At 45.6% G+C, this 26,702-nt stretch overlaps 1 protein-coding gene across 6 annotated transcripts in view; it reads right to left on the bottom strand.

The window, feature by feature from the left end:
- ARHGAP40 (Rho GTPase activating protein 40) overlaps positions 1–26,702 on the bottom strand; it is a 42,533-nt gene that overhangs the window by 9,738 nt on the left and 6,093 nt on the right. For 4 of the 6 annotated variants that reach the window (XM_027784513.2, XM_027784511.2, XM_027784510.2 and 1 more), the window contains 7 exons: positions 9,613–9,815; positions 4,955–5,175; positions 2,398–2,473; positions 1,648–1,799; positions 854–1,019; positions 379–470; positions 182–259 (listed from right to left, as the gene is read on the bottom strand). In XM_027784513.2, the coding sequence (XP_027640314.1) occupies positions 182–259; positions 379–470; positions 854–1,019; positions 1,648–1,799; positions 2,398–2,473; positions 4,955–5,175; positions 9,613–9,793 (966 nt within the window). In that variant the 5' untranslated portion in view covers positions 9,794–9,815. Of the gene's footprint in view, positions 1–181; positions 260–378; positions 471–853; positions 1,020–1,647; positions 1,800–2,397; positions 2,474–4,954; positions 5,176–9,612; positions 9,816–18,996; positions 19,242–26,702 lie in introns of those variants that run through there. The other 2 variants (XM_055814433.1, XM_055814435.1) reach the window with 2 other exon arrangements.

Genomic DNA, 26,702 nt, shown 5'->3' with positions numbered 1-26,702 from the left:
GGAAATTTATGTCTGGGGAAACACAAATTTCCCAGCAATATTTCTAGTTGCAGAAATGTAGAAATATGGCATTTATAGTTGTACTGGGAAGGGAGATGAGACAATTCAGGTTATTTAGATGCTTCAGCAACATGCTCCCTAACCACCCCTGACACTTCAAACACTACTAAAGAGCTCATACCTTGATCCTGGTCTGGGACCCAGAAACTCTCAAAATGCCCTCTGTTTCAAGTCCTCTCTTTTCCAAGCATGACAGCAGCTATTAAAGGAGGGGGAAAAAGAAAGCTCTTAGGCACGGAGGATGAGAAGTCAGCCCTCCCTTCTCACAGGTTTCCCGACTGTGAGGGTCAGAGGTGTGAATGAAACCAGAAAACTTACTGCCTGGAGTAACAGAGGGACCTTGGTGTTAGGGAGCAGTTTTTGGTCATTTTCCAACAGGGTGTTGAGCGGAACTCCAAAGAGCCTTTTCTCTACAACAGAAGCAACAGGTTATAAATCTGCATCACCTCTGATACGGACGTAAGTCTCTGGTGGACGGTATACCCCTAAATGGCACATTTTGAAAGAATAGATACTGGAGAAAAAGAGAGGAATAGTTCAACTGAACAAGTGCATTTGATAGTCAGACATAAATGCGGTGCTAGGTCTTGATGTCAGGACCCAGTGACTTCCAGGACAAATTCTGATCGAGGAACACACACTTATCACAAGGTTTCTTAGCAAAGACCCTCTCCGTTCTAACACTTGAAACACAAACCTATGAGAAGATCAGTGTAAAAAAAAAAAAAAAAACAACAACAAAAACACACTAAAAAAAGGGCACGCAAAAAGATTAAGATGACATACAACTAACCTGTTGTTTTCAGTTTTGCTGCTTTGTTTCTCTTCAGCTCAAAGCCCAGAATATCACAGAGAGCTGTTAGCTCAATAAGGGCCAGCGTGGGGATCTTCTTCATGTCCTGAGCAGATAGATCTCCGATCCTGGTCACTCCTAGTCTGCCCTTGGGGATCTTAAATTTCTAAGGGAAAACATACACCCCCAAGACATTCAGTGCAATCAACTACTAATCCTGCTAGTTACCAAGTTTTGTTGCATTTTTTTCTTACTTACCGTAACCAGGCATCTATTAATTCTTCTGTTTTTGACACCAAAAATATATGCAAAACTACTACTTCCACTCAACCCACAGTTGAATAAATATTTTTCCTTTTCAGTATTGCTCTTTAATCACATTGGAGATCCCAATTTATCTAAATTAAAAACAGCCTGATACCCACCCTAATCCACTTGAACTTTGGAAGCAATCCAGTACATTTACAGAGAAGAAAATCCTTAGAATTACAAGAAGGAAAGTCCAGTTATTCTCTTTTTTTCAGTGGAAACGACTCAGCTCTGTACCAAAATAGCTAGTTTCACACACAAGCCTTACTTCTTTTGACCCTCCACTAACACAATGGTTATCCTTGCTCAGTTCTGCAAAGGTAACAGCACTGCCTGTTCAAAACCACCTACCTAATGTAGACCTAACACAACACTATCCGTTGAGGACATTTCCAAGAGTTGATCGTACAACTGAATTGTCTCGTACCCTTCTCGACAAGAGGAGACTAATAAGTTCTAACAGTAGAGATCCCTTCAGCGCTTACAGTTAGGGCATTTCCATCCTTTAACTTCCTAGATTCAGACAGGAACGATCCCTTGAGCAGGACAGCCGCTTGCTCCGAGTAGGCAACATCCATGTTGAACACTTCCTCTTTTCCAGGGTTCCGAACCGTACAGAAGTATTCCTGGGTTTCTGCTACAGTGGAGAAATTGCCTTGAATTTCAGAAAGCCAGAAGGGTGAAGCTTAAAATACAAGTGTGCTAAAAAAGCGGTTTGAGACACATTTGGGTATCACTGCTTCTAAAAAATCCTACATTAACATTTGAAAACAGTGTTCTTGCAGGCAGTCCTGAGCCTGATCAATAGAGTAAGATGAGCTTAAAGCCATTAACATGGCTACAGTCACCAGGCCACTGGTAAGACACGAGCATGGCCTTAAATTAAAGGACGTGCCTGTGGCTAACTTCTCTTTACACAACTGCATATGGCGTTTATAGGGTTTCACTACATGATCTTCGCTGGACTGATTTTATTTGCATCTTCTAGTTGCTTTCCAAAAGAGTTAGTTATCAGTTTGAGCAGCAATTCCTGACACTAGACCCTGGAAAAATTTACATCCACAACTATGGATAACCATGTATTTAAAAAAAACCCACACACCGCCACCACCCAAAACCCCCACCAAAATCCCCCAAACACATACAGGGCTGATGTTTCAGAGCCTAGATAAGCATGACTTCCCTTCCAGTTCCACCCTCCTCCAGATCCTTCTCCACATCCAAACCTTCCTTACTTCGCTGTGCACTTGAGGTCCGTAGGTTGTGCCACAGCTGATCTGGGCTGGACTCCTCTTTCTCTGCTGCTGTCTCCTGAAAAATAAAACAGAACATGTTTACCTACACAAAACAGAAGTTATCGTAAGGCAGCCTGTTTTTGGCAGACAACACACACCTGACATCACCTGCTAGTCTAAGAAAACGCTGCTCGAGCTCAGGGCTACAAGGCTGTTCTGAAATTAGGAACCATAATTAGACGATCTGGCATACAGGTGAAAAACAGACGACACTCTCATAGACAGTATTTGTGATAGATTTGCACATCAATAGGCCAATTCTTCCCTTCACAAATCATTAGCCATTTTTCCCCTTTAAGTTCACGCATTGAGGAGATCACAAACAGTGGACCAGGCAAGCTGCGTGGGATCCACCCGCTGCCTGTGATCACAGTTTCACAAGAAAGAACACGCTAAGAAAGCGGCAGTCAAAATCTTCCCTTTGTGGGCTTCACAGTAACCTACCTCTCTCATCTAGAGAGAGAAATTAACCATTAGAAGCGTAAGGAGGCATGTGGCAGATAATTTTGTTAATTAAAAACCTTACATTTACTAGAGCTAGTTAGAATATAGGAAAGCTTATTCCATTACCAAAAATTAGTGACTTTCCAAGAACCTGCTTATGGCACAGAGTTGCGGATGGAGGGCTGAAAGTTAAAGGGACCTGTGCAAAGTCAGTGCAGGTGGACACACGGGTTAATCTGCACAGAAGATGTATTTATCTTTAGAGTAGGTGCACGACTGATGGGCTTGCCATGAGAGCAGAACCAACTCTTTCAGCATCTGCAGCTAAATCACAGATCATGGAATGAATAATCCCCCAGCATCTTCAGATCCAGCTGCAGTGCAAACAGCCCGCACAGAACAGTGACACGGGAAATATGTGGAAAGGTTCCGACAGAAATGCCAAAACCTTTGATGCCTGAGAGCAGCTCGCAACAGAGGTGGACAGGAGGCAAACTGCAAAACAGTCCTGAAACACCGATGGAAATAAAAACCGAAATGACTGACAAATGACTGCCTGCATTCTTACAGCCTGAACCACTTCCACTCCAGTCACAGCTGAACTGAATTAGCTTTAAGCTCAATCTGCTGAAAGAAAAATACAAGTAATTCTGTATTGGAATTTTTTTCAACTCAATTTGCTGAAAGAAAAATATGAGTAAAAGAACACGTATTCTTTTGAAAGAAAATACAAGTAATTCCAGCAGTGTTACTGGGGTGGGGAGTGGAGGGGAAAGAGTCCAGGGATCTTGCTGGATGCTGATCTGGATTTTTCACATCTGATCAAACTAAGGCTATTTAAAAAGACAAATTTAGCATCTTTGTACATGCTTTTGTTACACTAAAATGTAATTTTAAAACATCAGATTTAAAGCAGATGCAGTTGCTTATCAAATGCAAGTATTAGCGATCTAGTGCATGGACACCTAAGATTAAGAGCTCAAAAATCCCCATTCCTATTCTAAAGACAGTACAATTATTTTAAGAGATATAACAGGCTTCTATGTAATCTGCAAGTTTAAAAACTTGCTGAATTTCAACTGAGGCACTTAGGACAACCTTGCAGCATTATTACTCCCAGAAATGTCATCTTTTTGCCACCCATTCAGGGAGGAACACTCGGAACACTCTGCAAAAGAGAATCAACCGTGACTGTCCCAGCGCAATTCCCAGTGAGGAAGTTATCAGCACCTCGGCACCAGGCAGTTACCAAGAACGTAACCACAGCAGCTTCCAGTGATGCTGCAGGCTGCTAGCGTCATTCCCTTAAGCATCCAAGGGATTCTTTGGGTATAATTAATCTCATTACAGTAAAAGAAGTTGTAAAGAGGTTCAGCCTGAGGAAAAGGAGTATTCAGTTCTTGTAGAGAGCAAGGGTCCCGTGCTGCTCAAAGAGGTAGATCTTAGTTAAGATCTTCTGCCTAGACACTTGACTGAGTAGAAAAAGTCACAAGGAGACCAGATTTGGATACTTTTCAACGGTCCCTAGAAAAAATAAGAATGCTGCACCTTGTGGCCACAACCAAGACAGCTGCAGCACAGCAGGGAAGCAGGCGAAAAGGTAATGGTTATGTATTCTCTAGCAAAAAAGAAAAAAACCCAACAGGCAACAGCTAGTCTTTCCTAGTCTTTCTCCAGGATTACAAGCTGTACAAGGTCAGCTTATCAGAATTGAATTTATTAAGTTCTTTCTTTTTTTTGGTTAATAATGATTTAACACATCACTGGAATGAAGAAAACACAAGAGGGCTCCAAACATGCTCTGCAAGGCTGCAGCGCTGTGGGCACTGCACAGAAGCCTTCCAGCAATCTCTAGGGAGCTCACGGGATCTGCACGTTTTGTAGCAGCCTCAGTGCTGCAATCTGGATGCAGAATTCCTACAGTCTCAGCTTCATTTCTGCTCAAGAGATGAAGTCATCTATTTGGAAACGACAGTAGCCCTAAACCCAGAAAGCCAAGTCACCTCCCACCACGCAACAAAGTCTTTCAGGAGACCCCATTCAATTAACATACCTCCGAGCTGACCACTCCAAAAATGTCTCGGACATCACGCACAGGATGCTTGTTCTTCCTCCTCCGTGACCGGGAGTAGGTGTCCAGCCGCCGCTGCACGGCAGCAGCCTGGGTCTTGGTCAGGGTGGAGAGCAGCACGATGTTGTCATTTTCCGAGGCATGGTCCCCAAGGAGGTCGGACAAACCTGCGTCTTGGAGCCACTCGGCTTCAGCTTCTCCCTCTGCGAGGCAATGGATGAGAAGGTCGAGCGAGAAGAGAAAGGAGAACAGCAATTTGAGTGTTTGCAACACTTCAGAGGTGGAAAACCAGAAGGCCGAGCCATCCCGTCTCTGGGGTGGCAGTGGGACATCGCTGGAAGGGAGCCACTTCTGTGCTAGGAAGCCACAGCTATTCTCAAAATCTCAGCCCTGTTCCCAGCTGGGTATCAGGGTGAAACCAGACGAGAGACAGCACTTGGGGCAGCTATAACTGCCCACACCCCCCCTTCCCCTTACCCAAGACAAGGGAAAAGAAAAGAAAAAAAAATATCTGTGGAGGCATGGGTGTCGCCAGGAACACAGGCTCCCAACAGCTGGGCAGAAGAGGGGGCATGAGCCCAACTCTGCTCAGTATTTCGCACAAGCACTGCAACAGGAATGGAACCCAGCAGGGGCTTTCACAGGACAGGGGAGGAAAGTCTGATGCATTTACTTAAATCTGCCTTTCCACAGCCTGCCTGTGCAAAGGGGAGCTCTGGCAGCAGGCAACGGCGCCCAGCGAGCTCCCAAGGGATGGCAGTGCCTCCCGTGCACACCCGATCCTTCGGCAGCTTTGAGAGGGGACAAAAGGTCTGCAAGAAGCCACAACACTGCACATCTGGCTTTTTTACTCTTCTCTATTTGGCTATTTCTTTTAATTTTTATTCATCTGTATGCATACACCTGTGTATCAACAACTTTTTTTTTTTTTTTTCTTCTCTTCAATATCCAAACACTGATCTGGTAGATTCAACTGTATTTTAATAAAGTTGCAGAACTATTTGTACGCACCACCTCTGTTCTTTACCTTTTCCAGTAGGCTGTTATCCATACAGTCATCCAACAAAAGCAAAAATGTTACTCTGTGCATTTGCTTGCTGTCTGTACCTATTAAAAACATTAAAGACCATTCCAGTTCCAGAACAAAGTGTGAGAAGCCTGGAGACAGTCCAGCAGCATTACTCAAACAAGCTCAATTCCATTTCATTTTTCAACATATATAAAGTTGCACATCAAACACAGAAGACAATTCTTTTCCTTATGGGATACACCCTTTGTGCAAGCCAGAAAGTGCCTTGAGCCAGGCAGCTACTTGAAATCCAAGGATAAAAGAAGCAATTTAGCAGGTGGCTTCAACTTTAATACAGCGAACACCACAAAGCCTTTATCTTTTCAGTTCTATGTGCCACATGCATTCACTGCAGGCAGCTCCGGCATAGCTCTGCCAAAGGTTATACTGGGAAAAAACTGTCACAACTGAACTGCAACGGAACAGTTCATTCTTTCCTATGAAAACTGCCGTCTCCTCAGGTATCACAGCTGCTCAGGCAAAGCTCTGTTATTGCTGTATCAATAATAAAAAAGCCATGCAGCTCTTCTTGAGAGATAAAATAATCTAATTTTTCCAGGGAAACTTCTGCATTCATGCCATTTGCAAAACATATTGTGACTCCATTAAAACTCTTTCCAGCCTTCGGGGGATGCTCTTGGTGGTGTTAGGCACTCTAATGAAACAGGACTTTTTTTACCAGTACACCACAATAAATACAGCTGGACTTGAAGTCAAGTGTTTAATGAATCATCTAGCAAATTGGCTAGCTTTCCTACATGGTCTTGAGTTTTGGCCTTTTCCCATGTCTGGTTCTACAGAAGCTAACAGGTAGAGCATCCCAACGGTGCTGCTCGCTTGGTTACAGCTGCTCATGTACTTGTCCTGCCCATGACTCCTTCCTTTATGCTTGTCCTACATCCGCGGTTTCACAGCAGCACGGCGAGCAAAAAAAAAATTCTGGTTTATTTTGTCTTTGGGAACTAAAGGAAGTTAAGTGTATTGCTTGCAAATTTTGAAAATACCCAATTCCAGTCATAACAGGAAACTAATCTAATACACAATACTAAGCTGCGGGCCCTAAATCGGACATCCGTGTAAGCCTACTGCCCCAGCTGATGCCAAAGCACCAGATTTCAATTCCTTTATTTAATATTTTGGCCCAGTTGTGTTTGCCAGTAACACAAAAGAAAACCAGTAAAATAAGTTATTTATGGGGAGAAGGGGGAAATCAGAGAGAAATAGGTCAGACCTGAGAGGTCCACAGAAGCTGAGCTACAGGTTTAAGCCTGGAGAGCCACTAAGATTTGCCTTGTGAGTTCCAGACAAGCAGCATTTGGGGGAATTGGGCACTATTAGGAATAAATTTGCAAAACTGAAGAACACCACTTCTAAAAAGTTACTTGAAACACAAGCAAGCCACAAAAAAAAGCGCTTATAGTAAAGCACTTGGTTCCCAAACAGTTACAGGACAGCTATGGCATCCTACAATTTCAGACTAAACACTAAGCACAACTTCCTACATAGTTTTCAAAGGTAAAGAAGAATCCCTCCTTGCAGACACTTCTCAGATGTGATTACATGCTATAAGGATGCTGACAGGTATTTTAGTGGCACTGCTGCAAAGCACATACGTTATCAGTCTGCTGTACTGTCAGACCTTGGAGAGAGCTGGATGAACAGCAGACAGCAAGGGAAGGACAATGCTGCTCGTATTTCAGAAAAAAACCTACTTTCTGCTCCCTTCGACTGTTAGTGAGGCCACAAGTACCACCAGCACCTTCCAGCTGACCCAGTTCTGCAAAGTTACATGCTGGCCTCCCACCAGTACCAGGTCACAAGCAGCTTCCCATTACGCCACCCTTACACAGGGCTTGCACAGGAGGCCAGCGTTTTCCAACTGGGTCAGCCTTTTTGCAACGACCTACCCACGCGTAGCCTCCCTGCTGTCCCCATACTGCAATTTTGATCAGCTGTTTGCCAGGCTGAGCCGTGCCACCCCCGGACGGAGCCGTTAGCTGCTGTCCAGGCATGACCTCTCGGGCTTCACGCGATGCGTGGTGGTGCCTTTGGCTCCGAGGAGCCCAGAAGCCCCTGTGCCGCGTTGCCACCGTGCAGTGTCCCAACCACACATCGCAGAGACGCGAAAGCCAACAGGCACCAGCCAAATCCCACATCCATGCCATCGGGAGTCCCCCCGGCCACTAACCCCTCTGGCACAATGCTTGTTTGACCGAAGCTCCTTTACAGAAGGCACCAGGAGGCTGAGCGTGCCGCACCTCCTTCCCCAGCTCAGAGCATTATTTCAAGTCTGTCTGGTTTCAGTGGACAATTAAGCAGTCGGCTCTTGCCTGCTAGATTAATATACAGCATTAAGACACTTTTCCTTGTGTCCCTGCTTACACACAGTAATCGAATTGCCTCTAGCAGATCAGTCTTTTGTATATCCCAGACAGCCTTTCATCTCATGGCACGGACTCTTTTCCAGAGTCTCCTTCCTGGCGCACTCATTTTCTGAGTCACTTTTGCATCTCTTCCAGTTCTAAGAAACACATGTATGTCCTTTATGTAGGGGCACTAACAGCAGGTCTTACTGTTTACCGTGTCTTGCCTACTACAGCAGACACGGATGGTGGTTGTTCCACCCCACCCTCCAGAGCCCCCCTGTGCACCCAGGACAGCTATTCACCCAAGCACAGCAGCACACTGGGACTGTCACTCAAGCATTTCCCCATCACACACCTGGATCCTTCTCAATATCAAGCCAGCACAACAGCAGGAGGCTGCACAGCTGCAAACCCGACCAGTCAAGAGGATGCGCAACCAATTAAATCCCATTCTTCAAAAGGGACCTGGGAAATGCACAATCCCACTCTGCGGGATCACTGGACACCTATCACCATTTAACATCCCTCCAGCACCCCAGGGTGTTGTACCTCCCGTGTCAAAAGGCAATCAGTCCAGATTCCAGTTATTCCAAAATACTGGATAACATCAGCACTACAGAAAGCCCAGTAGAAACACCCCATGCACATGAAGCAGTCTTCACAAGAAAGAGAAAAAACCAAACCAAACCAAAAGGAGGTACATAAGAAAAACCTTGTGTGGACAGACTCAAGTCATTCTGGATGTTTATTATGATTTCTTGAATACTGAACTAGAGGAGGGAGAGTCTGCCTTCCACAAAGGCAGCTCTCAAAAGCCACTAGGATGAAGTCTCAGAACCACGCACACAAACAAGCCTTCCCAAACACCACCAACCGTCACAGCGTGTTTACCAAACAGCCTCCTGCACGGGGAGGGGGAGCCCTCACACTTGGTGGGGGCTGTCTGAAACGCCCTGGAGCCTTGAGCATATTCCTGATGGACCTTTAGCATCAGCTTTGTTTCAGCAGCTGAACGTAGACCAGGCCAGCACTCCTCTTCTGCAGGGCACTACCTACCACCCAATTAAAAATACAGCTCTCTGATCTGACTGGTAATATTCTAACCATATTCCAACAGGTTTCCAAATCATTCAGGTGCATAAGCAAATTTTCTCTGTAAGATGTCCATCTTCCTCCCCCCACTCCCAACATTTTTGGCAACCTACCCTCTTGTGTTTTGATATCTGCAAGGCTGCATTCCTCTTGCTCGGCTTCAGCGCTCTGCTTAATGTTCTCTACTTCCAGCCAAAAACTGTCCATTGACAAGTTGTCCAAAGACTCTACCGTGGAATTCGTGCCCTCTGACACCAGGGATGCCAAAGGGCTCTTCAGAGGAAGCTGGCTCATTTTGCAAGGGCAATTTCTGGTACTGAAAGAGGAAGAGATAAGGAGAGAGAGACATTAAGCTACACGTACTCACATACGACATTCACATGCAGCGGTCTTCATTGATTAACGACTGCAACAAAAGCCAAACAGAGGTAAGTGCTAGACTTCCTTTGGTTAGTGTTTAGCACTAACAGACAAGGTTGGGATCAAATCCACCAGGGAATGGGAAAAACTGCTGTCCAAACAAGCAAGAGGATGCAGTATCAACATGGATTTTCCGATGCTGTCCTTCCAGTGACCTCCGAGACACCACCTACCACTCCCACCCTTGCTTCCAAGATCCCCTGCAAACTCGCACAGATATCCTCTACAGTCATGGACAACCGAGATGCTTCAAGCCTGGTGCACACGTGCTGGGATTATCTGGCACGCACAGCAAGCCCAACAGCTCCCCGCCGCAGCAGGCTGAACCCAGCAGCCTTGTCCTTCGTTTGCAAAAGCTGGCACAGCTCCATCTCCTGCATCTCAGCTTGTGCAATAAACAACTCTGATGCGTGAAGCCCTCTTTTCCTGACCAGACCAGATTTTTCAGCTGTGAAACAGCACAAGTGTCCTGGGAAGCCCAAACATACAGAATTTTCTTACCAGTCTGCTGATTAATTCATGGGTGGCCGAAGTCCCAGCCCGGCCTCCTTTGGCTTTCAACCTCCGTGCAGAAAGCTGTGAGGTTCTCAACAGCTCATAAAACAATGCCTCTCCTAAAATTAATTTTAATTTTCTTCAAAGGGTTACAAGCCATTTAAACCCTGCTGTGTATCTTTTTCAAAGACATTAAAAAAAGTGGGGTAAGCAGAACCTACTTATGAAGACACCTCAACGGCTCAACTTAAAAATACTAAATTAAAGAGATCGCACACTACGCTAACCCTGGATGGTTTTAAAACCACCTGTGAACAGCCACCACCACCACCCAGACCAGAACTGCTTTCCAGTTTCACAATAAAAAAAGCGCAGATTGAGTCTTATGCCTTGAAAACCATGACAACACAACACCCTCAAAATGCAATTAAGCCTCCTAACTCCAGAAGGACTTACAAAGTTATAGATGGGAAAATATCTGGAATGTTTTAGCTCCTTTTATTCTGGAAAGCCATTACTAGCAGTTCTGGCACCAACTTGCTTCTGTTAGAAGAAGCATTTCAAGTCATAAAGGGCTAAGTCTGAAGAATCTAACAACTAAGAGGCATATGTTGTAGGATATTCTGCACTTACATTTACACATGTGCAAGCATATTACATTCATACCTTTTTCTAATATGCACGTAGTCAGTCCTTCTCTTCCAAAGGTCAGAACTAAAGCAATAACCTGGTTCCAGGATCGTCTAGAGCCAGACATGGTGTTGAGAATGAAAATAAGAAGGTTTTTGTTTGCTTGTTTTACAGGAACATAAGAGTGAAAGATTGAAAAGAGCTCCGATGCCACTCAGCCCACCTGTGACAAGGGCAGAGGTGATCTGCTTGTTTACTACCCATCCCCACTTCTCCCACCTTTCCTATTCCTGGATACCCAAATAACAGGCGCCCAGTTGAGATGCCACTTTATAGCCTGGCAGAGCACTTAAATAGTCAATCTAAGATTTTAACAATTTTTTTTTTATCTGCATAGCTCTCTCTGTCCATCTCTCTCTGTTCTACTACACCTACCATCCCAAATCATTATTTCCCCTTTCAAATTTTTACTTACATCTTCATCCAGTAGGAGTTAACACTTTAGATCGCATCCTCCACGTTAACTCTTCATCTTTAGTACTCCTTTCCATTTTCTCACATTTGCCAACAGCCTTCTTGTGAAAGGATTAGATTTAAGTGAAGCCACTTTGCTAGCATCGAAAAGACCATTTAATACCTTGCCTTGATATCTCACTAGAATTCTACTACACACCAGGCAACAGAAATCATCACTTGCAACATGAAACCCACCAGGAGGTTTTTAGATTATCTTGAGGGACTTGGGTTTTGGCTGTATCAGCACTAGAAACGCTGGCAGCCCAACTTGCACTGAAGAGCAGCCTCGCAGAGCACACCATCATGTAGGCTAAGGAAGCACCTTGCCAGGTCTCCTAAAGGCCCTCAGCAGGCACCCAACTGCTCTTCTTGACCTCAATTATTGCTCTATACTACCGTGGGACCTACACTGCAGCTCTGAAATGCACCTTTCCTTCATGTTCAGCTTGGTTTAGAGCCTGCTCATCTAACATCCCAGAAATCTCCATGGATTCATGCTAAAACAGAACTAAGGTTTGCAGATCTAGCAGAGCCTACCCTAGACCTGAGCAGCAGCTTGCACAGCCTGCGTCACACATAGCTATGACAACCCCCTCCCCACACCTGCCTGGAAATAAACCCACAACAAAACATTAAGCCAATGTAAATACAATCTTCAGCTTCTTCAGAAGGGTGGCTCTTGACTTGCTCTGGATGACTTGTCCAAATACCAGACCCTGAATGCAAGTTTTAGTTCGGGAGATACTACAACTAAATGGAGTAACACTTATTTAAGGCATTAGGGCGTATTCCTGGTGCACATATGAGAAGGGTCACGCCATCCTTACAGCCCAGGTTCCAGGCTACAGCTTTGCCAGCAGTTAATTTTGATCTACCAGCACCTTCAGTCCATATGGAGACAACAGAGTACTGGTGCCAGGATACAGCTTTGCCAGACAACAACGGGTACGGTACCGTGATCCTACTCCAGCTTGTGCTGCCGTACCACCCACAGTTATTTTCCTTCCTTCCACAGCTGGTAATACAGATGAGCTGGCAGTGCTTGCACCGAAAAGCTCCACAGGAGGCACGCTGTATGCCTACTCTTGGAGAGCAGTATTTGAACTACTTGTGTCTCAAACAGCCCAAAAGCCATCCTAACTTGTTTTCGACCCCACGGGCTGAGGCACTGAAGCCTATCTCACCAAGGTGCAGGATGCTCATGCCGCGCAGCAGCAGCAGGATCCAAACCCCAGCTCTACAAGTCCTAAGCTAGCACTGCTGTTCCTGTCTCACGGAACACCACAGCAAAATCAGGCCTTCACCTTTAGAAAATCTTTTATTTTCTGGCCTTTTTTTTTTTTTTTTTTCTCTTGAACACAGGGCACAGTGCTTTACAAGTACAACCACCCAGGTGGAAGGCTAATTTTAGATTCAGCGCACCTAAAAGACTGTTCTTCCTCATTGCATTCCCAAGTCAACGGAGGGCAACCTGTGACGTATAAACATAGCAACAGTTTAGATTGAAAGTGTAGATTGTTGGCTTTAAATGTTAATTGCTCAGTTGTGACTGGGCAAGGAGTAGGTGGAATAATCAAGTTCACATAGTTGCACTGTCAGTGTAACAAAAAACTTAAGATTATGAAGTTTTAAAAATTAACCCCCCCCAAAAGCAAACTGGCAGAAAGATCCAGCTAAGGACAATGGTAAAGGAATGACTCTGTGGAAAGGCTGACCATCCTAGTGTAACCTTCTCGGCTCGTTCAAGAGCAGAGCCAGTTTTAGTGGGGCTCAAGATCCATTCAGCTGACTCGCCTAACACCTTCAGTCGAACCCTGACTTAACCTTTAATAACACAGTTATGAGAAATGAGGCTGGCATGGACCTTATACAGTTAATTTTCTTATTATTATTTCTTCTGTAAACCCCCTCTTTGAAGGGCACTGGTAGCCCTTAGCAAGACCTGCACAGACTGACTCCGAGTGACGGTGGCTCACCCATCCTGGGCTAGGATACGCAGTCTCAGAGTAGTTTTTTGATCTGATCCTAGATACTCTTAACACATGACAAATACATTGCAAATACTCATGCAATTCTTGGCCCTCTTGAATATCAAAATAAAATAAACACTGTTGCTACGCATTTGATCATGCCAGGTTTGAATCATTCCCAGCACTGAGCTTCTCAAAGGATCCCTAGCTGCCTTAACTACCTCACCGCTTGCTCAACATCCTTCCCTCATTGAAATACCTCTCGAACAGATGAATAAATAAAGAGGTTCCATCTCAAGCACTTCAAACAGAACAGAAGGTGACAAGTGTAAGCCAAGAAATGGAATTCCTTTAATATTGGTTCCAGAAAAAGCTAAGATGAGAAAAAGGCAACGGGAACAGAATAATTAAGTTATACAAGGCAGCCCTTCCATACAACAAACACCTAGTTTTTAAAGACATTTCCAAAGATCTGGAGCAAGCACAAAGGCCCACATGAAACAAAGAAACAGATGGAAGGAGTCTGAATTAACCTAAGCGCAAGTTAGGAGCAGCACACCAAGGCACAGCATCATAGCAATTCAGACCACTAGCAGGAAACACAAGCACTTTTGAAAGAGGAAAATATAATAAATTATTCTATCAACTGGCTGCAGCATTTTGACAGATGAAGACACTAAGTCAAGGAACAAAAATATGTTAGCGTCACAATATGCACACAACTTACCAGCTTTCAATTTACCTCAAGGTCGAAACCGACTGATGGGTGGTACTAAAGCACAAGATTAAAAGAAACAAACAACAAGGTCTATGTGGTACAAGTCTGTCTTCACATTGCTTCCAAGTTCCTACCTTAAGCAAGCAGCCTAAACCGAAATGAAGAACAGTGTAGTTAATTCTGGAGACAAATAATGACCTAAAGATCAGCCCACCACAGTTCATGATGATAGGTTTCCTTGTTTAAAATCACATAGTAGGATGAAGGCATCCAGAAGCAACAGACAGAAGTATTTGAAAAACTGGAGCAAAATCTGAAGCAGTAAGTCACATATCTATAGCTATATATATATATAAAATATACATAACTATAATATAGATACCTATAATATGTAACTATAATATAGGCACCTATAATATGTAACTATAATAGATATCTATATGAAATATAGATACAATTTGTTCACCGAAAGTATTGGAAGTTTAAACCTCAGTCTTGCAAAGGCATCAATGCTAATATAAGAACAGGTCCCTGTATTGAAGAAGTCAAACAGCTGGCTGTCAAAATCCTACATGAAGTACACATAAGTGGCTATTTCATCCAGACACACAGAATTACACAGAACTGTATTCCCAGCACAGATGGCAAATTTATCCAGGAGATGCTTTGTGGACAAAAGCTCCACAACTTTTCTACCAAAGATCTAAACCAAAAGAAAGCTCTACTACAAAACTTTAATGCCTGCCTTTGTTGCCCTTACAATCCCCCAGATTTTGTACACAAAGCACTACTGAAGTTTACTTTTAGGAGAAAACTGAAAAGCACATGGCTGCTTCACATTCCTTGGACCAGAGCATAAAAGCCAAGACATACAAATTATCAAATCACTGCAGCAGCAATGAACAGTAACTCACCCAATTACTCTTACCATGCTTTACTTTCCCTAGCTTAACTAAACAACTAAAGAGCCAGAATTAAAGCAATCTTAGAAGCAGGCTGCCACTGCTGCCATACATCTTGGAGTACCTCTAACCATTGAGGATTTGCTCCTATACCTAGTAGTTTCACCAAAAGCATGCCCTACGAGAAGTCACCGTGCCTTTAGCCCAGGCTATGCCATACAGTGCTGCTGCCAGCCGTCACTTATATTCACATAGAGGCACTTTATCAAAGACTTTGCACCCATGGGACAGCACACTTGAAGGTCGGTCGGTATAGCACCAGCAGGAATAGCGAAGACGTCACTACTACAATTTGCTAATAAGATTACAGCTTGTTTTCAGTAACACAGCAATCAGTTCATCAAGATCTTCTATTATGCAAGCAGCTCAGGGAGCAGCGTCATGTAAGGTTGTTTTGAAGAAGCCTGTTCTGCAAGTGATAAAGAGGACGTGCCAGATAGCTCCGCATGCGTGGAGTAATTCGTACTCCACACAAGCTCCAGCTTTCCCCTGCTCCAACAACAACAAAGCGCTCCCCAGCTTCTGTCCTGGCATCCCCAGCGACGCCAGAAAGACAAAACAGCAATCCTGTGCCCAGTGCTTTGTGGAGGGAAAAACGTGAATCCTGATGCCTGTGCACAGCTTAGCGCCTCCATCATTTTCTGTGCTGGACGCGAACTCCAGAGGTTACCCCCGCCACAGCATTGGGAGTTTTAAATAAAACATAGGTTATAACTTACCCGACAACAAGTGCTTCTATCAAAATATTGAAGGGCAGAGAAACTCCATCTCAACATTGCTGTCTCAGGCCTTCATCTGGAACAGATGTGCCTGCACTGGGTCTAATAAGTGTCTAAAAAAGCAGCTAAGGGGTAGTGAAAGCTGCCTGTAATTACAGATGTGCCTGGAGGTGTCTCAGACCAAAACTCAGGGCAGAACACACTGGATTGGTAAGCCCATGCAGATACAGCCACATTAAAAATACTCAAAGCCATGTTTAGCTTAGTCTATTAGCTGGGTGTCTGTCCCACCATGCCAGGGTTTGTTCTGGCTGCAGAAGACATCAGCCACGCTCTCTGTAAGTGGCCTTTTGTTTCACTGTAAGGTCACTGCAGACGAGGCTGCTGTTCACTTTCCCTGCACCGGCAGGGTAAGCCAAACAGGAAAGGGCTTTCGTTGACACGGAAATCCGGCTGCGGGAAAGGGGTACCTGGCCAAAGCAAAGCTTTAGTAGTACTGCCATCTTTAATGCAATTACAAATTGATAAGCCTGATCTACGGGATGATTAGATGAGAATCATTAATTAAGAGGTGGCATTCCCATCTCTATTTCCAACCTCACACACTCCACTGAATCCACAGTCATCTAAACACACGGGCTTCGTCCATCCAGCAGCCCCAAGGACCTGGGCTGCCATTCACATCCCACCTATTGGCACAACACCAGGATGCCAAACCCAGAGACCCACCAGCGTGGGGCTGCAGACCCCAGAGACCCGCCAGCTACAGACGGGGGCTCCCACATACTTGCTCTTACCCACTCCTCCTCCTCAGCTCCCTGTGGCTGCCGCGAGGCTGAGCCTGGGCACAGGATTCCCACCAAGTGGCAGGCAGGGACTCGCTGCCCTTCGGTGACTTGGCTGTCACAGCCTGTAGCACACGCTGCCCGGGGTTTTGCCGAGGCCAGAATGAGTCAATACCTCCCAGTTACTAAACGCATCCTTAAAACATGCTACCGTTACGTCAGACAAGACGCCCTTACTTCATTTCCATCACTGCTGTGACTTCAGGCGAGATGCTCAACCTCTAGGGACCTCAGAGGGACAAAAGGGGTGAGGGACCACAGGGCTTTGAGAGGAAAGGCTGCTAAGTGTGTCTGAATCCTTTATAACAGGCTGTGAACTTACGATTGTTCATGAACGCAAAGGCTTTTTACAAAAGCAGGTTCACACATACTAAATATTTGTTCTACAACTTCATTAATGTTGAACTTGGAGTAAAATCAGGATGACAGGATTCATTTTTATTTCTTCTTGTAGCCCATTCTACCAGCTACACCATTACAGCAGAGAATCAGTAATGATAAGTTGCTGCTCAGCTGTATGGGAACAGGAAAAAGACTTTGAAGAGGTCACCAAGAGTAACTTGCTGACCACAACGTATGGAGGGGTTGCGAGATGTCCTGGCATCCAGCTATGCATCCAGCTGTGTGTGAGAGGTTTGGGGATGCAGGAAGACAGGAGGGACAGTCATAAGCTCCTTGCTTGGATTTCTCCGGTAAGAGTTATTACACCCAGTGCTTGGCTATTACATTGCCATAAAAAGCCTGCCCTTGGTTAAGATTTATAACTATTTTTATAACTAATAACCAGAGCACTGCTGGCAAGCCCAGAGCCACCAGCCCCAGCCACAAGCCACCTCAGGTGCCACAAGCTTTACAGCACCGAGAGGAGGAGCACGAGGGAGGAAGAGCTGGCTCAGCAATGGCTTTTTCTCAGCGGTGCTTTGGAGGCATGACACCTTCGCTGCCGGGTAAGCCGGTGTCTTAATGGGAACCAAACGAGCATGCCACAGTTACTGCTGCAAAAATAAACAGTCATTAAAGTCAATTAATTAGAAGACCAGGATGGCTGGCATATCATCACCTTATTGTATAGGCATGTTTTAGGTGGCTTAGCTACACATATACATAGGGGATGTGTTTCACCTGCTGGTGAGTCCTGAATGAACAGCTGCCCTTTGCCAGTTTTTAACTAGGAGTTAAATATTTTGGTAAATGTTACTAGGCAAATTTGGGGTTCCTGCTGCAGTGCCTGGCCACAGAGCTGTTTGGCACCAGTATGGCCACCGGAATTCAACTAACTTGTGTGGCAAAAACCTTAGAGCTGTTACTGAATATTTTGATTTTTACCAAAGCAGCCCTGCAATACTCAAGGTGTTAGTCTAGTTCTCTTACACATGGGTAATTTTAAAGTAATTTGCCATATCATTCCTGTGTCAGTCCCCTTAAGATTATGATTTTTTCATATATATATATAAAATTTTTTACACCTCAAATTTTGACTAGGATCTTTTAAATACTTCCTTTCTTGCTTCTACACACAAAGTAAAAGCAAACTAGGAAAAATGAGAAGCCAGAAGCATGAATATGGGAGCTATGGTTAGAAACTAAATCCCTGTGAGTACATACACACAAAACCAACAGGTTTCGTTTACTGCAGCAGGGAAACCTTCTGAAACTTGCTGCAACATCTAGGCTGAAGCAAATACATGTTAGATGAGTCTGAAGTCACCTAGCATCCAGTAAGCACACACACAGTACTGTGTTTGTCAAGCAAAGTAGTTCAGTTTTCAGTTCTATCTTTTAGTACGCACGCTTTGCATGATATTTATAAATAACCAGTTCTTAACCTTCGTACAGCACTACAAATCACTGAACAGCCCTCAAACCCCGTGACCTGCCAGGGCAGCATTACCACTGAATCACAAGGCAACAGCCTGCATTTTAGCCCCCCTCAGCCACACATGCACCCCCAGGTCCCACTTCCACAGCTTGCTGTGCTTGCCCCAGTTAGAGAGTGAATTAGGGGAAAAAAAGCTGGGGGGGGGGGGGGTGGAGAGGGGGTTAGTAGGCTTTATTTCAGGATCAAGGCAGTCGCAACACCGTTTTAAAGAGCATGTTATAGCCTGCTTACCTCTGGAATCTTACCTTCTTTCCACCTACCCTGCCTCGCCTCTCAGCCCTGCCTTTGGCAGGGAGAGCGGCCACCCCCCCAGCACACACACCCCCAGCACCCCGCTCCGTACCTGCCACTGCTGCCTGGCCAGGCAGATGCCAACACCACCCAGGGCCTGGGGATCCCACTTCTGGCCACCCCGGAGCTGCACGTGCGATGCTTGTCCATGTCCCGATGGGAGAAGAGCAGCAGCCAGCCTGGCCGTGCCCCTCTGCCCACGAGCCTCGCGGCTGATAACAAAGAGCTGCTCCTTGTCACCCCCGCGGTGCTGACTGGAGGCCCGTGAGCATCCTTCTCCTCCCTCCCCGCATCCACCCGCCTGTGCGGACAGAGCAGGAGTGGTGTAAATCCACCTGAGCCTTCAAGGCAGCAGTGCCCGCGGCTGAGCCGCCCACGCCTGGGACGTGGGCTGAAGGACACAGCCCACAATCAGCATCCTGCGCTCGGAGTAAGCAGAAAATAGCAAAGAGTTATTCCCAAGCCTGGGCTGAAGCTGAGGCTTGCTAAACATTAACTCAAGCCTCAGCTGCGTGAAAAAGTAACTCCCAAAAGCAGCACCGGGAAGGGGGAATCAAACAGCGTATTTGCTCCTAAAAATTGTGCTTCTCTGAAGTAAAAGAACATGAAGAAAAGCACAAAGTATCTGCCTGGGGATTTGAGGGGGGCAGCAAAAACCATGAGTGCTTATTAAAAAAGCAGATTCAGTGTTTCCTGCCATAGTTGAACGATGAGCAAATCCCAGCTGGGTGTAAGACAGTGGTGTTGAAAGAGCAGCATAAACCCATAACACCCACAGAGAACATTTTGCAAGATCCAGATCCTTCTCTAAAACCTCATCAACCAACCAACAGACACACGAGCAAAGGGTTAAAGCCAGCAGATTCCCCAGCCATCCCTAACAGGTTTTGTTCTTTCCTTGTTACTCCATCCACTAAACCTCCTTTCACAAGAGGTAACTTCCCTCTCATTTAACATTCACTATTTTTAATCCCAAAGTCAAAGGGACAAGTCATTTCTTTAAAGTTTCCTTAATGAAGGCGTGCAAAGCTTCTCCAGCACAGGTAATAACCCTGCTCTGTGTTTCCAATATTCCCAGTAAGACTGGATGTATGGCTCAGCCTGCCCTGCCTCCAACAGCTCAAAGGGCAGCAGTAGCTATTTTAGAGACAATCCCTCCTAAAAGCCTGCAAAGAAGCCAGCTCGGTTTTGTTTCTTACCCCTTAACACAGCTATTTTTCCAGCCACCGCTTTAGCCCAGCTGCTTCCACCCCACCCCACGAACGCGCAGCCAACCTCCCGCGGAAGGAACGCTGCCCGACTGCCCAAGCTTCGGTCCCCCGGGGCAGGTAGAGGGAGAATCTGGGATGTTTACAACTCTCCACACTAAGTATGCAAAAATATTAATGGGAATTTCCCCAACCCCTCAATCTCTTTTTCTCCTTACCCTCAATTCCTGAAAAATTTTATTCCTCCCCCCAAAATTCTGGACACTTGTGACACAAACCAGGAGGAAAGCCCGCCGGCGAGAAGGAAGGTGGGTCTTGCTCCAGGTAACTGAATGTGGCTGTGAGAAAGCTCCTCTGCCCAGCCGGAGCTCGAGCTGGCTTCCCCCGTCTCGCCCCGGCTCCCAGTACACCCGCTGTACAGTGGTGCACAGACATTCTGTGCTAGATTTCTTAGATTTCTTATATAGCTTGTTCACTACAAGTGGCCCTAATGAGAATCCTAAGGGATCAAATTCCAAACTCGGGTTATCCATTTAGCTCTTCCTATCAGCTCCAAACCCAGGCAACCTGCAGAACACACCAGCTTGTGAAATTCAGTTATAACCAAAGCTCACCATGAGCCACAGCTTTACAACAGCACTGTGTTATCCATAGGCAGCAAGCACATTGTCATAGAACAGGGTCAGAAGGGACCTTAGAGATCACCTAGTTCCAACCCCCGCCGCGGGCAGGGACACCTGCCACCAGCCCAGGCTGCTCCAAGCCCCGTCCAGCCTGGCCTTGGGCACTGCCAGGGACGGGGCACCACAGCTGCTCTGGGCAAACTGGTCCAGTGCCTCACAACCTCACAGTGAGGAATTTCTTCCCAATATCTAATAATAAAAATTCATCCAATAATAAAGACCTTAGCAAGGTGCAAAAAGCAAATTAAACCAATTCTGATGCTTTTATTCAGGTACACAGACAATGGTTCCTGCAAAGCTACATCAGACAGAAGCGTACATCATCACGTGTGACCACCCAAACTGCCCAGGGCTGGAGACATGGGAGGGGAGAGCAAGGAGAGACGACAATGAGAATATCTACAGGAGGAAACGTGGCTGCTCTAAGCTTTGCTGTTTTTACAAACTCGGGAAAGCGTTCTCTCTGCCCAGGGAGCACCTAGCCTTTCCAAAAGCCTTCCCACCAAGTGTGCCTTGCCCTGGAACAAGCAGCTGGGTGTCAGGCCATCCCTTCTCCTGGACACAAAAGCACATCTAAGCTGCCAGTACTGCAAGTAGACGGGCACAACAGCCCACAACTATATTTCTTTTATTTTCAGCTACGTTCCTTCTCATTACATTTGATAACTTCAGCCAGCTGCTTGTACTTTTTGACTCACAGACTTTCAGACAGACAGGCTGCCAGTCCCTCATATGAGCGAGCTTCATCTTCACAGGTTTCTAATGCAGCAGTAATAATTCAGCCAGGCTTTTTGCCCAACTGAGACAATTTTAAAGTATCCAGAATGAAAACAGAATTCTTTAGTAATATATTCAGCTTGGACTACTCATCTAAAGCAGTACACAAGCACTACTGAAAGTTTAAGATCTCTGTGGATAATAACAGCTGCACTACTACTACCTACAGCCTTTCAGACTCCTGTCTGGACTTTGGTTATTCATATTATTTGAGAGAAGCAAGCTTATTTCCTAGCTTGGGAGGAAAAAAAAAATAAAAAGAGGTGGAGGAATAGGACATGAGGCCAGCTGAGTCTGCATTTTCGGACAAAGTGAATCAGGATAAATATTCCAGCTCTAGTTTCGAGCTCTCCAGCATGTTTCATGCTCCAGGACAGTCTTCCTGGCGTCATTAGAGATGAGCCAAGCTCACTAGGACGAGATCATCTGGATCACAGGAGCTGAATCTTACTCAAATATGGAGACAAAGAGATATACCAATGTTCTCAGCAGCCAATTAGTTCAAATGAAATCACTGATACAGATCCAGCGCTGTTATCATCACAGCTCTAATGCACAAGTTATTTCTGAAGGTATCTACACATCCTGCCAAACTGACACAACTTGGCTCGCTCAGTAAACCTGATATTTTTCAGGACCAAAAAGGAGGGGGAAAAACTTCGAACATGCTTTTGGATAATCAGGAATTTCAGCTGGGCAAAGCAGGTGCTGGCTGGACACCTAAAGACTACAGGAATTCTCTGCCAGACCGCAGGGATCCCAGCAGGCTGGGAGACCTGCCTCCAAACGCTGCCTGACAGAGCTCAGTGTCAGTGCAGTCAGGTCAGCTTGAACACAACGTTCATAAGCTGCATCACAAGATGCTATGGCAGCATTATGTTTTTCAAGTATCCCCAAAGTAATCTGTTACCATGAAAACCAAATGCAACTAAAGACATGGCAATGTGAAGTAGAGAGGAAGAACATGAATGTAGCTGAAAGCTCTGTCGTGTAATTCTTTTTTCTCCAGCAAGTTTATTTTTACAGAGTACACAGTATTAGGAAAGCCTGAAAATAATATATCCCCCCTCAACCCCATCAGATAGCAAGAAAATCCTCAAGCAGCGTTACCTATCCATCACATGGACCCATTAAGATTAAGAGATTATTACAGTTTCTGAGTCACCCAGGCGGTGAGATTACCCAAGTCCCAGCTTGTTCCCAGTCTGCCAGAGAGGCAGCACCCAGGCCGCGGCTCGGGGCAAGGTGCTCCATCACAACCGCATCTGGCTAGCAGACAGGGCTCCCAGCAGCCAGCCCCGCACAGCCACTGGCTCTGCTCTGCCCGGAGCCCGGGGACCAAACAAGCACCTCCGGGCTCAGCAGCTGTCAAGCTACAGCCACAGCAACGCTCAGCCCCTGCAAAGTGCTTCTGCCCGTGACCACTTCACAAGGCGAGACCCAGTGTGTCAGCCTGCTGGGAGGGACACAGGCATGCCCAGGGGAGCTGGGGTGTCAAGCCCAGTGCAAGCGCAGGGGCGAGGCACCCCCCTCCCTGACTGCCCAGCATCGCCCCGTGACCCTTCCTGCTCTACCCACACCGGGGTGGCTCAGACCCCACGCTGAACGGTCAGACCTCGCCTTACTGTAAAACCCAACCTGCCTGCGGCCGCGAGCTGCACCTCGGAGCACATCGTCTGCTTTACTGCACCCAAGCAGTAACAAACAGAGGATTAGGACTTCAGGCAGCAGACAAACAGCAACAACAGATGCTCCTTAAGATGAGATTGTTTGTACGCAGATGGCTGTTAATCTCACATTAAAAAAAAAAAGCACCAAACCCAAACACTGGGCAAAGGAGGGATCCCTGGTATCTGGCGGGATGCGATGCTGTAGCAGGACTGGCTGGCTGGCAAAGCCAGCGCCACTTCATCACGTTTGCATAGGGCCAGCAGCTGTGAGCAGCCATCTCCACCAGGCAGGGCAGAGCTGCGTACACAGCTGCCTCAGCTGCACGCCCTGCTTCAGTGTCATGGCTTGGGAGAGTGAAAGAGGCAGGGGGGTGCAGGGAGGATAAAAAAAAAATTGTATACTTCTTAGACACAGATGTATATTCAGATAAGTGAACTGCAATGTTGCTTAAACCTAATTACTACTGTAAATGTAATTTAAACCACTCAAAACATTCCCCTTGCTCAAGGAAGAGCTGTAACAATAAGAGGAAGCACTAGGACACAGCAGCTATTCTTAATACTCAAAAACACTTATTCTGATGAATAACCAAGACTTACTAATTTAAATTGAATATGTTTCTGCCTCCTGGGCATTTTCAGGTGGTATAAAATTATAAGTCTTAGCAGGTTTCCAAGAATTACCTTGTTTACCTCCTTATTCAAACACGTGCCTGATACCTACCAGGTACCGTGCCATGCAAAACTGTACCTTGCTGGACACTAAAGGCAGAACGAAGTGACTGGCACCAGACTAATAACCAGCAAGCTGCTTGTTCACTTCCTTCAAACACCGGGAGCTATTACCACTGCAACCAGCTGACTAAGTGCCATAAATGCCTTCTAAGGTGTGATGGGAGACAGGCAGATGGGGCAAAGGATCAGCAGTCAGTGCCCTCCCGGGCTGCAACAAGTAACACCATCTCATGCCAGCCCAGCTGCACCAGTCCAGCTCACGTGGGACTGGAGCCCGCGCTGCAGAGCTCACCTCCAGCACCCCCTTCAAGGAGCACTTTGCACCTCCTTAATGTTCACAGAAAAAGGAATATGCAAGAGCTCAAATTCCCAAGCTCACATCCCAGCCCATTTTGCAAACCCCATTTTGATTTTTGCAAGTTGGATTTTCTGTTCCCTTCTGGGAAATGGATGGCGCAACAGAGCTACGGATAAGACGAGTGTCAGAAATGGATTATCTTACTCTGCTGCCCCAGTTCTCAGCCCAGAGACGTGATAGATTAGGTTGTCATCTTGTTTATTTCCTGCACCATAATCACAAGCAGCAGGATGGGCTCCATAGGCTGAAACCACTGTGAGTCAGTGTGTTTTTGGGCATCCATAAGAGTTACTGCCCAAAGAATGCCAAACATCCACTCCTGAAAGAAGTCATGCCCATGGCACGGCCCCACGCTCAGTGCAGAGCAAATGGTTTGGAGCTACCAAGGGTATGAGACAGCTGAACAATAGCTGCTGATAGCTTGACTCAGATAAGCTATCAGGGAGGATGGTAAGACAGGGGGAGGAGAAAAGTAGGAGTGACTGGTCATAGCTACACAACTAAGCTATTTATTAAATTTAAAAGTGAAACACCTAAAGACCAGAGTGTGGACTAAGTACAAGTGCAGTTTTCAAACCAATGTCTTGTTTAGGGTTTTTTTGATAGGTTTTAGTATCTTACAGTTTTAAAAATCTCTCTAGAAGTTTTTATGTTGGGTCAGACTGGCTGAAACTACTTCAGAGATCAGGCTGGAACCCCTCTGTGTTATCGAAGCTTGTCTTGTTGAATGATTGCAATAAAAACTAAATATCTAAATACTCTGAATTCAAGATCCAGAGAAAAATACTTACTAAATAGGTCCCCACACATGTGGGTGTAGGGCATTTATTTGGGGATGAAATGCCCCTGTGCTCATGTGTGGGTAGGACATCCATCTGCCTCTGAGCAGGGGAACAGAACAATACCCCCTCTCAAAGGGAGCGGTGTTTTTACAGATCCCGATTGCTCAATCAAGTACTTCCAAAAATAAAAATAATATGTAATGCAGCCTAGTAGCAGAAGTTCCTATTTAGCAGTCAGGCAATAGTAAGTGCCAATTATTCCACTCATAAGCAACAGTTGTGCTTGTACTCAAAAGTCTCATCATTTATCCTAACACATTTCTGTTCTGCTTTGTCATCTCTTTAGCAGCAACAAGCCCACATCACAAGAAAGCCAAGCTTCTCTGTGCAGGGAGATTACAGGCAGCCCATAATTTGTATTTACGGGCATTCTCATTTGTCCTCTAGAAGAGAGCTGAGACAGAAACAGAACTGGGCTGCTGCTTTAAAGGCTCAGAAGTTAAAAACTCAGCTGTCACTATTTTTGCTACGCTGGCACCCGGCTCTGAAGTCACCATGCAAGAGCTTGTCTGTACTAGTTTTGTCTATAAACGACGCAACAGCTGGAACAAAAGTGGTTGAGATGCTGAACCTGATTGCACAATACAGCTCACAGCTCTTACAGAGCTACTAGGAGTCAAGAGGTTGTTAACTCATTAGAAGAGGGCTTGTTTCTCCAAAATATTAAAGACAAAGTTTAATCCCACGAGTCTTCATGAAAACCAGGATGAGAAGATTTCAGGCATCGTCTAGGACTTAGGGGCCAATGAGGGGATACAAGAACTTGCTGCAGACATTCCCGAACAGCTTTGTGGTGCAGGATTTTGAGGAAGAACACCACAGGGCAGGGTGAGGTTAGTGGTGCAAGATCATCTCAAAGGTCAGTCAGGGACCAAACTAGTGCCTGTAAATCCCCACATGCTGTTTACTCTTGTATAAAAACCCACTGCTGTAAATGCAGGGCCAAAGAGGACATCAGACATACAAAGTCTCAGGTATCAATGTCAAGTGATGTCACAAGACAGATTTTTATTTTTCAGTTTGCACCTGGTGTGCAAGTTCAGAGTAATGGAGTGCAGTTGCAAAGGAAAGAAGATGACACCAGTTGATCATCCACTGAATAAGCACTCTTGAATCCAATATGTTAAAAAAGAAGAATTTCAATTCAGGCTCACAGGCGAGTTGAAAACTGCAAAGATTTCATAGAAGTAAATCTAAAGACACATATACAAGCAGACAAACTATAGCAACTATGTTTTACCTCACAGCTTTAGTTAGTCTGATGAACTCTTGTAACCCAGCTGATGTTCAGGACTGTATGTTTTAACCAGGCTGGTCTAAGCAACTAAACTTTTGTACAAGGGTCCTTTTCTGACACAGGCATCACTTGACCGGCTGCTGACGCAGCGCCTGCTCAGGTTTTGGCCCACACACAGCTAACGCTGATAGAGCTCAGTCTGACCTGTGCTGGGAGCAGCACCACTGGGCTAAAGCAAGAGCTACATG

Source organism: Falco peregrinus, chromosome 9 (assembly GCF_023634155.1).
Source record: "Falco peregrinus isolate bFalPer1 chromosome 9, bFalPer1.pri, whole genome shotgun sequence".
In the NCBI taxonomy this organism is placed as follows: domain Eukaryota; kingdom Metazoa; phylum Chordata; class Aves; order Falconiformes; family Falconidae; genus Falco; species Falco peregrinus.
This window is presented reverse-complemented; position numbering and strand designations above follow the sequence as displayed.